Genomic DNA, 14,740 nt, shown 5'->3' on the forward strand with positions numbered 1-14,740 from the left:
CTCACTGGGAAGCCTCTGTTCTTAAATGGGAAGGTATGGTGGAGGAAGGTGGTGTTGGGAGCCTACCAGCCTCTCCTCTCCTCCCTTCTTGACACTTTGGAGATTCTCTCAAATATGACAGTACTGACTTAGTGTGTCAAAGGAGCTGGCCCAGTCGCCTGAGAATCTGTTTGCTTCCTGTGTCTCCAAAATGGCTGGACAGCAAGTCTGCTACAACAAAAGGAACTTTATTTAAAAATAATTTTTTTTGACAGACATGGGTGCGTGGAAAAGCTCTTTAGTTGGCTATGTATGGGAATGAAAAATAATTAATAAATAACATTAGTATAACAGACCTCTAAACATTAACAATGCATTGGCAAACAAAGTGGACTTAACCCAAAATGAATCTTAAAGCTCTGCTAATTACTCTCTGCAAGAATATTTACCTTCTGTTTCTTTACAGGTGAGAAGTGATTAAATACTGCTAATATAAACTTTATATTAAGGACACATACTCTTTAAAATAGTCCACGAAAATCTTGTCTGAGTTTTGTTGGTTTGGTTTTTTTTAAACACTGATATACAAACTGGGATTCTTCATTCTGAAGAGAGAAAGTTACTGGTTCTTCTCTCCAGCCCCACCCATAAAAAGAATTTTGAAATGAGAAATAAGTATGAATGAAAAAAAAATAACCTATTTCCCAATCCTTTTGTTAGTTACCAGTAGGGAGAAAATGAAGGGAATGAAAGAGAAAAAACACCATCAAGTACAGAAAACCCACTTTCTTTGCTTGAAATCAAAACTTATGGCAGCCACAGACACTGAGACTCTCTGAGGGGCAAGGAGGAGGAGTGATTTGTGGCTGCCTTGGACTTATCTCCCTGGGGTCAGTAAAGCCCTGTGGAGGCACTGCCTACTTCATGCTCAGTCTGATGCCTTCACCTAGGGAGAAGGCCAAGGTGTCTGGAAAGGCAGGAGGCTTGCAATTGTACATGGGATACCCAACTCCTCCAGCAACATGGAAATTTCTAGCTGTCTCTCTTCTCTGGCTAACACCTACACTGTAATTAAATGACTCGAACCACCCCAGTGATCCTGGGACACAATGCTTCCTCTTCCAACTAAATGCTGTGACAGGGACAAAAGGACACAGGTTACCGCTTACGGCATTTCAATCTGTCGTCTCTCCAGCTATATATAAGCACTCCCTTCCCTGGCAACTTTCTTTTCTCTAGGGACTAATGAAACTGGGTGGGATAGGGCTGGGGGAAGACTCTAGGATTTCCACAGTAAGTTCTTAATATGTAACTAGGGATGCAGTGCTCCCATAGAAAAGGCACAAGACATTTGGCTTTTTCAGTGTGTGAGAAATGAATAACTGTAAATAAAGAAAAAATATCTTTATGGTTAAAGTCTTTTATAAAAAAAAAATAAAGTCTTTTATAAGTGACTCGGGTCATCACAGAACCAGAGTGGGAGGAGTGCTCATTACAGCTGCCATTTGCTCCTCTTTCCATGTCGTTAAGTAAAAGGCTGGGCTTTTCCTTCAAGGATAAGTTGATTAACTACTTTAGCTCATGTTGAAAGTTAGGAAGGAAAGGCATCTCCGAGGGCTGGCAGTGTATCTGCAGGCTTTTCCACTGAGGCATCAGAACAAAGGAGGGGCTGGCCACAGGAGAGGGCACATGTTCTATAGCCAGCCACAGCAGCCGTGTTCCCCAGAGATTCCATCCAGTCCCTGCCATGCCGGCCACACAACAGGGTCAGAGGTGGACCAGCAGGAGGGAACCAACACGTGAAACCCTAAGCCTTGGGGCAGAACAGAGGGCACACACATGGCCTCACTCTAGTTTCAGGAGCATGAAAGCAAGCTCCACATGGCTTGCAGGCTGTGATGCTCACTCCTGTGAGCACTGCTTCCCTCTCCTTTTCAAATCTGTTTCTGAGGGTGGAGAGGGAATGAGATGAGTTTACTGGGGATTGGCTCTTTGCATTTCCTCCCGGGCTTATGAAAAAACATGATCCCAGTCAACTGGGCTAGGTTGTGCTGATGCCAAACCAGTAAGCAGGAGTCCCAAGCCTGGCCTCAGGCCTTTGCCCTGCACAAGCAGGCGGAGTGGTTAGACACACTCACACTACTGAGGGGTAGGGACAAAAGGTCTCAAACAACTACCTCTGCAGTAGCTGCTTCTGCAGCCTGACACTTCCTCCTCCACAGCACCTTCACCTCTCCTCCCTTTTGCCCTGCTTTATGCCAATCCCTGTGACCAAGAGGCAATGGGGAGTTTCCTCAGTGTCTTACCCAGGGTAGAGCAGAGCCAGACTTTGTTCACTAGTAAATATGGGCCAGTCCAGCTGAGCAAGTGCATCAGTCTCCCCAAAACTATGTGCCTGAAATGTCTGGTCTCTTCTGAGTTATCACATTGTGTATACATAAAGTGACTAGGAGCTAATCAGCTAAATTAGTTTGCTAATTCTCCCAGGAGAGACAATAGAGAATTAGTAAGAGCAAAAGAAGCAGGGAAGCTAAATAAGTAGGAAAACTTTTCAAGTTCATAAAATGGGGCTGAAGAGGTATTCTGCTAGGAGGGCCTTAGTGAAAAGTTTCCAAACTTTCTATCAAATTCAGGTACGTGTAACTGTCAAAACCTTAAGACATTTAACTGCTATCGCAAAGTGGTTTCTATTACACTTAAAATAGTTGACCATCAAATACTACCTGGGTTAGCAACTCTATACCATTTTTACTTTTCACAGCTTATTTCTTCTTCCATATCTGAATTCAGATTCTCTAAAAGCTCTAAATTGTTTCATAATGACTTCCATGGCTAAAAAAAAATAAAACAAAATAATTTTTTTTTAAAAAGGGTTTCAAGGTTCCAATGTAAGCTAGGTGGGCAGCCCTTCAAATATCTGCTTTTAGTTAAGGGTTTCATGAACGCACAATGTAACAAATGAAAAAGGCAGCATGGTGTGTGAGGACAGCACTACATTTAGATCAAGGATAGAACCATAGCATTCTGCTGTTTCCTTACTTGTGTGATTTTCGTCATTTCCCCTCCCTGAGCTGGAAATTTCTCTGACTTGTAAAAACAAGGGGAATGAACTAGAATTTTAAGGATCCTTTCAGCTCTAGATCTTATGATCTTTCTCAACAAGATAATCAAGTGCCTTCACTTGTGTTTGAATGCAGGGAGATCCCAAGGTTCTACAATTTCTCCCATTTTGTGCTCGTATTTGTGAGAAAGTCTGGAGTTCACCTAACCTCTGTGAATTCCTTTACATGGAAGGATCAGGGAGCAGGAAGCCAAAACTTTGTGGTTGGTGGTTCAGAGCAATCATGTGTTGATCATGTTGAACAAAGGAGCTACAGATGTTACAGACTGTATAAAGCAATTTGGGGAAGGTCTAGAAGAAGTAGGATTATTTAATTGTATTAAAAAGCCTAGTGTGGAGGAAGATTTTTTTCCCATCCATCAATCTAAAAGGTAGCAGAAGATAGACATTTTGTAAATAAAAGGGGGAAAGGGGTGGTGTTTTCTTAGCAGACAACAGAACTCAAGGCTAATTCAGTTAACCTGAATAGATGACAACATAACTAGGAATTGATAAACTAATGGGGGAGAATTTCCTAAGGGAGCTCCTTGGGCCAAGACCCCTTGACTTATAGCCTCCTAGCAGCTATAAAAACATCAAAATGTCCATCCTAAAGCAATGTTTCCAAATGAAGGAAAGAATCAATTTGGCTAGTGATTGCCAGAACAGTTTTCAGATTATAAAATACCCTTGATATGATTCAGGGATCCGGATAAATTAATCTGAGATTTTCTCAGTCTAAGCGGCAATAAGCCCAAACAAAAATCCCATGTAGGCAGATAGATTTTGTCACAATAGAAAAAGAACATCTCCCTAACAATTAAAGCTACCTAAAAATGGAATGGACTACAGTCGGGAAGTATTAAGTACCTCATTACTGGAAATGTTTAAGCTAAGATTAGATGACCACTGTGTGGGGGATGTTGTAGAGGGGATTCTTGCTTCAGGTATACCCCGGACTGAACAACCTCCAAGTTTCCTCCTGGCTACGAGATTCCATGGTTCTATACCCATTTTCTGTGAGCACAGACAACAAACTGAGTCAGTACACGACACATATGCACTAATAACCTGGCACTGGCTCATGCTCACGGGGGAAATGTCACAGATCAAAGGTTGGGAATTGCCCCAAATCAAAAAGCATGTGAAAGCTTTTGAAGATTCACCAGTTATCCTAAATTTTTGCCTCAATTAAAGGAAAGCCTCTTAGAACAAATGGTCAAAAAGAAAGTCTCAGGTAAATTGATTTGGATCCCTGAATGTTAAGACATTTACTAAGGAGGTGCCCATCAACTGGGAAATGGCTGAACAAATTATGGCACGCGAATGTAATGGAATAGTACTGTGTTGTATCAATGAAGAGATAGCTTCAGAGAGACTAGAGGAAATCTGTACGGATTGATGCAGAGTGAAACGAAAAGAACCAGGAGAACAACTTATAGCATAACATCCATACTGCAAAAACAAAAAAATCAAAAGATTTAAGAACCCTGATCAACAGACTGATCTCAGTCATTTATTCCAAAGGACCAATGATGAGGAACATTATCCACATCCTGACAGAAGGGAGGCGGACCAATATGTAGAATGAGACACACATTTTTGGACATGACCAATGTGGGAATTTGTTTTGCTTGACTATGCTTATTTGTTACAAGGGGTTTGGGCTGGGGTGGGGGGTGGGGTGGCGGGCGGTGTTGTTTGTTTGTTTGTTTGTTTGAAGAGCAAAGTTGCTGGGAGAAAAAAGAGGCATTTAGCAAATGCCTGCTGTCACTATGTCATATATCCCTAAACACACAACCTTATATGTAAGGCTTTAGACAGAGTTTTTGCAAGTCAAAAAGGGATGAAATGGTCTGTATTTTATATAAGCAGAAGAGTCAGCTGTAGAGAGGAAAACTTTGTATCCACAAAGGTAGTATGTGTAACAGATAAATATTATATATTTGGAAGCAGAAGGCCCCGCAACAGCTCTAGACAAGGAAGAACTCCAACAGCAGATTCTAACAGTGCACAAGGAATTGCTGAGACTTGTTCTTTGATTCTTCCTCAGAGTTTCAATGTCTATGCAAAGGCAGTTGGCTCTGGTCTCAAGTGGTGAAGCTCTACACTGGTCCCTAATAGTGGATGGTGCTTCACTAGGACAAATTCTACTTCTTTCCTGCCACTCCTGATTCCTGAATGTGAGATGTGTATGTGTGAAGAGAAGCTTTTCTATATCTTCCTTGGTAGACTAAAAGGATCTGGGGTTTACTCCCTGGCTGCAGCAATTTACTCTATGCAGGGGTACAAAAGCTAAGGATCGGAGAGACAGGGGAAAAGAGGCTGCATTCTCTAATGCTACAATCACACAAGAGTTGGTCTCTAAGCCCGTGGATAAGCACCAACCTAAGCAGGGAGCTAGCAGTTGCACACCATGACAGCAAAAAAAAAAAAAAAAAAAAGTGCCCCGTATTTTGGGGAAAACAAAAGGGAAGATTTTCTGAAAATGCTAATTTGGCCCTTGCTGAAGGAAGACACCTGCAAAGCCTAAAAATTTCATAAGAAGGAGAGCCAAACTGATGGATGCTTATACTTAGTCTGCTTTTTTTCATTCATTATACAAAGGTAAAAGCATATGGCCCCACGGCTCCAGAAAGCTTCCCAGTATCTGGATTATAGCATTATCTTAGATATGATGCCACTTTCCCACAAAACAGAAAAGCATCTCTCAGGGCACACACCTGGTATCAAGGCAACTGACTCCTCCTCTGAAGCATACGGAATGTATCTGAAGGCCTCCACCTCAGTTGAGCCACAGTTTAATTAGGATAGTTAAAAAATCTTATTTTGCCAAATTCAATGTTCCTATTGAAACAACGTTTTGGAGTGACCAGTGTTAGCTGCTAATGTCAAACACATCTGCAATGATAATGCAACAATACTTTATACTCCACTCTCTCTACCCCCCTACAAAAAACAAACACAACCACATAAAAAACGGAATATCTCATAAACTCCCTGGCTTCACTTAAGTTAGTCATAACCAGTCCATGGCCAATGACAAGAGCACCATGGACAGCAAAGCAAATAACAGAAAAGGAGACAGTTTAAAAATACAGGACTTTAGCTATGCACATGATAATCTGGAGTAGCATTGAAATCACAATACACACTAGGATGGGGGTATAATACCACAGTAGATGGAAGTTACCAAAAGATCCCTTCCTAAACCTCTTGTGCCTATCCCCAGGAAATGGAGGCCTGTCTGGGGTTAATCTTCTGACCACAGGACACACACACACACACACACACACACACACGCACACGCACACGCACACGCACACGCACGCACATGAGTGCACACATATATATACAAAGTGACACCCACCCACCTAAGCTGGAAAACTCAAAGCCCTCAGTTTGGTTTTTTCCTCACAATACTTGTCCCGATGCCCTTGGACTGCTTCCCAAGGGGCTGAGCTGCACCATACCATGTCATCGTCAAAATGAACGCTCTCTCTAAACGGGGACTGAAGGCAAACTGCCCTCAAACACACACTATAAAGTGAACAAAACAAAACAACATCCTAGTTGTTTGCTCTGTGTTTGTTCCACTGCTTTGAAATCTTGAACCACAGATGAGACATCCACCAGACAGGGCAAGACTTCAGTTTGAAGTCTCCAAAAAAATCCCTTTGCCCTCTCAGGTGCTCCTGGAGCATGTTGCCCAGCTCACTGGTCCACTGAAATTGGAGGCAAGGAGGTGATGTGCTATGTGGCTACATGGGCAGGGGAGGAAATAGAAACAAATTCTCGGAGGATGTTTTTGGCCATTTCAATATTGTTATGGGCAATGACCAAAGCTTTTTGAATGTCCTGATATGAATACCCCTGGCTCATGAGGCTCTCAATTTCACTGGATAACTGAGGAGAGGTGGAAGGAACAGCACCAGCCTGCTGACAGCTTCCTGCTTTCCGTTCAGAGTTGATCCTCCGAGGGAAAGGCTTGGGAGGCCTTTCAGGAACTTGGGAACCCTCAGTAAAACCTATAAGGAGAAACAGTAAAGTAATTGACCATCTGTATACCTGGTCAAAACAATTAGTGACATTAATATGAGTAATAATGTTTTAAAATGAAGAAGCCACTAGCAAACCAGCTGTCAGAAGAGAATATACTTCCCACCCAGTTGTGGGGATGGATCCTCAGTGATATATCATAACTTGAAATTTAAAGTCAAGAACCTAGGGCTTAGTTCCTCATAAGATTCTCCTAGTATTGGGGGGAACAAACTCACTAAATATCACAACTATTTATCAAGCACCTTTCCTAATCAACATTGGGACAACATATCTGTATAGTACTTCCGTGTACATTATTTCATCTGATCTTCAAAATGCTCTATGAGGTACTCAGAACAGATAGTATTATTCCCATATTCAAAATATGGAAAAAGACAGATTAAATGACTAGCTAAAGATCACATTGCTGGGGGCAGCTAGGTGGCTCACCGGCCCTGGATTTAGGAGGACCTGAGTTCAAATTCGGCCTCAGACACTTGACACTTACTAGCTGTGTGATATTGGGCAAGTCACTTAACCCTCCTTGCCGCCCCCCCCCAACAACAAAAGGATCATATTCCTAGTGAATAGAACATAGGTCTTCCCAACTCCTAACATAGTGTTCATTCTATCCCACTCCCCAGTCGCTTAAGAAGCCTTACAAAGAGTCCTAGGAAGAAATTAACTAAAGTTGCAATAAGAACATACTAGGCCTTAAGGAAGGAATTACAAAATCCCTGGTCAACTTGGTGCCAAAAGCAACTCTCCCCATTATTTCCTACTGAACAGCTGTTACCCTGGGAGTTGCCTCAAATTTCCAAAGTGACAGCAACTTCAGTTACCATCCTGCTGGGTAGCAACAGGTGCAAGAAGTCTGGCCCTTGACAGTGAGTATCCAAATGTGGGCTGATCCCCAAGTCTGCCTAGTGCTATCTCTAGATCCAATAAACTCTCTTTTCTAATGGGAACTGAGCCAGAAACCAAGAACATTTGGTATCAAGTACCAAGCTTAATTACCAGTGTCATTATGTATACTTGGAATAGCTAGTAATCTTAATGGCCTCAAGCAGAGTGTGAGCTGTGGTTTAAGGACAAACCTAGTATCCTTTGGCAAAATACTGTATCCACAACCTTCAAACTGACCAATATTATTAGTGATCTAGTTTGGGGCCTACATGATTCCTGCCCCCCACCCCAATCTCTGCCAGCAGTCATCTCTGCTTCAGGACTAAAACCGCATAGCAAGCTATCCCAAACTTTAGGGCCCACTCACCTGTTGTGGGATCACCATCCAAAGACATCCAACTGAAGGAAGAGCTGGCATTAGAAATGTCTGAGAGAGTCCGACGAGCCAGGACTGCTGGCACAGGGGGCTTGGGGACATCATATCCATCCTCCTCATTCTCTGACTCCTCAGGACCATTGCTGGGAAGGGTTGCAGCCAGATCTCCCTCGACTAGCGAGAGAAGTTATATTTTACAAATACTTCTTAGAGTAGAAGAAATCAAATCCCATTGCTAATTGAGAACAAACACTCAGATATTTCAAAGGCCAGCAGTAATTCCACAACTGACCTCAAATGATCATCCAAAGGCAAGCAAGGGACCCTGAGTTCACTGGCTTCTTAACCTTTCAACTCAGCTAGTTAAGAGGGGAATTAAGTACTCCCCACCCACACACAAAAGAATTCCATCAATGCTGCAAAGCAATAGGAATAGAGAGGAGCAGCCTACAAGCAGGCCCAGGCAAAGTAACCTTCAAACGCCCCCAGGCCTTGAGAAGGAATTAAAAACAAAAGAGCGACTGGTCTGTGAGCCCCAGTAAAAAAGTGTTAAAACTGGTTTGAAGTTTAGCCTCCAACTCAAGAAGTTGCCACTTCAGTCAAGTTATTTACATGAACCAAAGGGACAAAGGCTCCACATTCCACTGCCCTTAAGGTGGAAACACTCACCAGATGTACTACTGCTCTCTAGGCCAGAAGAAGTTGCCTGTGACTGAATGTTGTACATGGCCTCATAGGTGCAGCTGTCAATCTGCTGCTCCGAATCAAACACTCTGAATGGGGAGAAAAAAGAGAGCATGACAAATTCTTCAAAACAAGCCTAGCCTTCATGCTACTACCTAAAGGATGGCATATAAGACTTCTAACGAGTATTACCCAGAAGTCAGTCTTTTTCTTGTGCAGTCAAATGGAAAAGCAAAAGGTGTGCATAGTTTAAAGCTTTTGCTGATGTTGAGAAAAAACACAAATAATATTAATAAAAACTGCAAAAGAGGATTAATAACTAAAGTTAAAAAAGATTGCTTTAATATTGACTAATCAATGCTGAAAAAAAATCCAAAAATAACAAGTGGTATACAGACTATGGCAATGAAACCACCTGCAACAGCCAAAATACAGACAAAAATACAGAAAGGACCTAGATATGTCAAAATATTCACAGCAGAATTTTTGTTTGTTTGTTTGTTTGTTTTTTTGGTGAGGCAATGGGGGTTAAGTGACTTGCCCAGAGTCACACAGCTAGTAAATGTCAAGGGTATGAGGATGGATTTGAACTCAGGTCTTCCTGAATCCAGGGCCGGTGCTCTATCTGTTCCGCCACCTAGCTGCCCCTCATAGCAACATTTTTTATAGTAGCAAAGGGGGAAGGGAAAGTACTAAGCATTTAGATAGAACCTACTATGTGCCAGGTACTGGTCTAAGCACTTTTTGATTTTCACAATAACTTTGGGAGGTAGATGGTATTAACACCCCCATTTTACAGATGGAGAAACTGAGGCAAACAGCAGTTAAGTGACTTGCCCAGAGTCCCAAAGCTAGTAAGTATCTGATGTTGGATTTGAACTCAGGTCTTCCTGACTCAAAGCCCAGGGCTCTATCCACTATGCCACCCAGCTGCCTCTAAAGAAGCAGAGGAAAAAAAATTTCTGCAAAAAGGGGCAAACAAAGTGAGTAACGGAAAACAGTTAAATAAATTATGGTATGGGAATGTAATGGAGTATTACTGCACTCTAAAAAATGATTAATATGATTATATGAACTGATATAGAGTGAAATAAGCAGAACCAGGAATACAACATATATGATGTCTACAACAATGTAGACAAAAAGAATGAAAAGAAACTGAACATTGTATAATTATAATGACTAAGTTTGGCCCTAAGAAGATACAAGAACTGAAACTTCTTCCTTTCACTGCAGAGTTGGAGAACTACAGTGGTGGAATGCTACATGTTTTCAGCCACAGTAGATAGGTGGAAGGTTTTGCTGAATTGGGGTTTTAGTCTTTTTAAAAAAGAAAAGGAAAGGGAGCAGCTAGGTGAAGCAGTAGATAAAGCACCGGCCCTGGAATCAGGAGGACATGAGTTAAAATGTGGCCTCAGACACTTGACACTTCCTAGCTGTGTGACCCTGGGCAAGTCACTTAACCCTCATTGCCCCTCCCCCCTCAAAAAGGCCTATTTGGAAATAAGTGTAGTGTAAAAGCAAAGGGCATTAATAAAACTTTTAAAAAACATAAATAAAAAAGGGACATCATAATCATTGCACAAGTAAAGTTTGGGCATGTTAGAAACTTACTGTAAACTGTGGGTCATCTCCGAAGGTCTTTTCAGTTCTACCTTTTGGTGGCTGGCACCAGGAAGCACCAGAGGCCGAGAAGAAGGAGACATATACTCTGTATCCTCATCACTTCCACACTGCTCCCCAAGGGGCAGCTTTGGCACAGGAAGAGGTCTGGGAGGTACAGAAAACAGAAGAAAAAACATCATGAGAGAATAAATCTAATCAAGCAGAGCTAACAAACCAGTAAAGAGCTAGAATACTATCAAGGTTTGAAATAAGGCTTGAAAATGGTTTCTATCAAAGAGGTAGTAAATTAAGCCCAAAATTCATGTTAAGCTTTTTGAATCCATTCTTTCTCCTGACAAGAGAGGTAGCTAGGATAAGGTATACTTTCTCAGGGCAAGAGACATTATCTGCCATCACCCAGCAGGTGTGACTTCTATACTGAAGATCTTCGACATTTATACAGCAACTTGGCTCTTGATAATACTAATCCCAGAAATTTCATTTTAAAGACTGGGTCCTAATGGACCAGGAGTGAATTTTTTTACTCAAAAAGTTATGATTGGTATTATCAGGGAACTTTTCTGACAACTCTTCTAGAAGCATAAATTCATTTTTTTAATTCCAAAAACTCTTTACCCAAAAACTTTCTGAACTACTCTAATAAACTGATTCCATCAAATTTGGTTTTAATAGTATACCTGGCAGCAAGAGAATAGATGGCATTGGCAGAAGAGGAAGGCTTGATTTTAGGGTGTTCACACTCTGGCCCAGCTAATGGACTGTTGTTCATGGTCTGGAATGAGAAAAGAAGTGCTCAAAAGCTCTTTCCTGTCACCACGATGCATTCAAATCTCCCCTTTCCCTTTATCTATTTCAGACAACATAGTGGCCATTTAGACCTTTCTCCCATGGCTTTGTTACAACTGAATTCAGCTCCTTAAGAAAGCTCACATAGGAGAAGGATCATGAAAGAGTGAAGGAAACAGGATTATAGATTTAGAGCTTCAAGGGACTTTAGAAGCCACTGAGGCAAACACCTCTATCTCTATTTTTTAGAGGAAACTAAGGCATATAGAGGTTAAATGATTTGCCCAGGGTCACAAAACTAGTGCCTGAGGCAGCACTGGAACCTAGGTTCTCCTGATTTTAAGTCCAATGCTTTATTCACTATACCATACCGCTTCTCAGGATTTACCCCATACATTAGATATATGACAATAACACAGACTAACAACTTTTCTACCATAAACATTTATATCCAAACTCAGAATAACATTTACATATTGATAACCAGAAAATTAAATTCATTTGTTATTTCCCTACTTAGCTCATACAGAATCATAATGAACAAAAATGGTGGAAGAATGAAATAATGAAATTAAATTCTCCATTATATGGAGGCCATTTTCTTTATCCCCTGCCTTTCCCTGCTCCAAGGAATGTTGAGTTCTTCTAATATAACCAGAACAATTATGTTCTTCATGTCTCATGGAGCATTAGCTTTCACTTGACCAATTCTAATTTTTAAGAAGTTTTTTCCTTCGGTCAAGATTTATACCTTTTTTACATTTGGCCAATTCTGATCTTTAAGGAGTTGTTTTCTTTTTCTTTTTTGGCTAGGCAATGAGGGTTAAGTGACTTGTCCAAGGTCACACAGCTGGTAAGTGTCAAGTGTCTGAGGCCACATTTGAACTCAGGTCCTCCTGAATCCAGGGCCAGTGCTTTATCCACTGCACCACCTAGCTGCCCCCAAGGAGTTGTTTTCTTCAGTATTTTCTTTTCCCAACTTTTCCTCTCACACTCTTACTTGATTTTTAAACAATTTTTTTTTTGCCTTAAAAAATAAAAAAACAAAAAAACCCTTTTTCTTTAGCCCTCCAGACATTCTTGTTCAACAGATTGATATACAATCTACATTTTTCTTTGAGGCTTTGCTTGTAGATATTTTCAAATCACTGTCTTCCAAATTTATGTCCTGAGCTTCCCTATCACTATAGTAGCTTTTTATGGTCAGGTTCTTCTTTTGTTGTTTACTCATTTTCCTAGCCTACTTCTTGACTTTGAATTTTATTTGTTTGTTTGGGGTTTTTTTGCACGGCAATGAGGGTTAAGTGACTTGCCCAGGGTCACACAGCTAGTAAGTGTCAGGTGTCTAAGACCAGATTTGAACTCAGGTCCTCCTGAATCCAGGGCCAGTGCTTTATCTGCTGTGTCACCTAGCTGGTCAACTTTGAATTTTATATTAGAGTTGAGTTCTGCTCACCTCTGGGAACGAGGGTGTTGTCTCCCCCCTCTGTGTGATGGAGTAAGGAGTGGGGGGAGGAGGAAGATGACTGGCCTGAGCCTCTGTCTTTTATGGCCTTCTGATGCTTTCATAGCTCAATTTGAGCACTTGTAGGTTTTTGGTGTTTCCAATGGAAACACCAGCAAAGGAGCTGGACATTGCCTTTTTGTTCTTGTCCATACAGAGGTGGGGCCCCAGCTCCCTAGTGACTATGATCACTCTTCTCCGCCCTGGAACTGAGACCCAGAATTGGCTAATAGGCAAGAGACTTGCCAAATGGTACCTGGTCCTGGTCTCAGTGCTACTATTGAGATCCCCTGGGATCTCTTTCTGACTAGATGTTCAGTCTACTTACTGTACCAGGTGGCTGCTGATGCCCCACAACTCACAGCCCATATTGCTTCCATGTCACTTTGCTGCTAACTCCAGTATCCACAGACCTCTCTTTCTGTCTTCCTAAGCTTCCCTGGGCTAGGAAAATGTTTCCCTTTGACTTTCTGCTGGCTTTACCGCTCAGAATTCTGTTCAGCATTTTCTTCTGTAGTTTTGTAGGAGAGATTTTGGAGATATGGCAGTTGTGACATTTCACTCCTCCATTTTGACTCTGCTCCAAACAGAAGATTCTGAAAAATTATATCCACCCGTTCTTTCCTACTGGCCTCCCATCTCTTCCCCTCTGACTGCCTGCTGAATATGATACGTTACACTTAAAACTCAAATCTTGAACCAGTTATCCAAACTTGACACTTCTTTGATGCCTACCCTATATAGTTACCAAACTATTCTTTTTTCCTTTATAATCATGCTTATGAATATTCTCTTCTTTCTGTTCTCACCACTACTCCTCATGCTTTATCATCTTTCCTCCAAAATCTGTTTCTCTTGACTTCACTACCATTTACCCAATCTATGTTTGAAACCTTAAAGTTATTTGACCTTTTCCTCTCCTTCACATCACCTATCCAATCCATTACCATATAATATATGTAATCTTAGCTCTACAATTTCTCAACTATTTTCCCTTCTCCCTATTTCCATTGGCACCATACCCAAGTATAGGTTTTCATTATCAACTACTAGTCTATTTCAGTAGCATTTGAATAAGTCCCTGACTCCATTCTCTACTCCCCTTTAAACCATCTTTTACACAGTTACCAGCCTTGGTTTTGTTTTGTTTTTCTTTTAATTTACAAGTCTGGTTATAACACTCCTCTGCTCAAAACCTTTCAACACCTCCCTATTTCCTACAGTATTAAGTTCAAATTCCCTTAGGAGGGCAACTGAGGCCCTCCACAATCCAGCACTATCCTACCTTTCCAACATTATCTCATACTATTCCCAGCTCCTCCTTCTTCCCAACCCATTGTCTTCATGAAATCCACACTTTAGTCGAAGTGAACTAACTCACTGTTCTCTACACATGTCCTATAGTAACCCATCTCATGTCCCTGGCTTATGATTCCTATGCTTGGAATGCTCTTTACTCATCATTACTTGCTGCCTGAAAGAGTTCTGTCGAGCCCAATTTAAATGTTAAATGTTATGTTATCTACCCAGGAAGAAGTCCTCCTTCCCTGATACCCCCAGTCAGTAATGATTCCCTACTCTTCTACTCCCACGGGCATCACGTAACACTCTATTAACACCTTTCTAATACATGTATTATTGTGTTCCAGTTATTTGTGTATGCTTATCTTGTCATACTACCGGACTATAAATTCTTGAGGGCAGGACTGCAATTTCTAGGTCAGCTAGATGGCACAGT

The 14,740-nt window shown here is 41.4% G+C and overlaps 1 protein-coding gene across 1 annotated transcript in view; it reads right to left on the reverse strand.

Moving 5' to 3' along the window:
* Positions 1-155: 155 nt before the first annotated feature.
* Positions 156-14,740, reverse strand: part of CBL (Cbl proto-oncogene) — a 110,951-nt gene continuing 96,366 nt past the window's right edge. Inside the window, exons 12-16 of the mRNA XM_043992467.1 lie at positions 11,390-11,484; positions 10,701-10,856; positions 9,072-9,175; positions 8,394-8,576; positions 156-7,107 (exon numbers count right to left, since the gene is read on the reverse strand). Of these exons, the coding sequence (XP_043848402.1) occupies positions 6,833-7,107; positions 8,394-8,576; positions 9,072-9,175; positions 10,701-10,856; positions 11,390-11,484 (813 nt within the window). The 3' untranslated portion in view covers positions 156-6,832. The remainder of the gene's footprint in view (positions 7,108-8,393; positions 8,577-9,071; positions 9,176-10,700; positions 10,857-11,389; positions 11,485-14,740) is intronic.

The sequence above is a fragment of the Dromiciops gliroides genome, chromosome 3 (assembly GCF_019393635.1).
Source record: "Dromiciops gliroides isolate mDroGli1 chromosome 3, mDroGli1.pri, whole genome shotgun sequence".
NCBI classification, from domain to species: domain Eukaryota; kingdom Metazoa; phylum Chordata; class Mammalia; order Microbiotheria; family Microbiotheriidae; genus Dromiciops; species Dromiciops gliroides.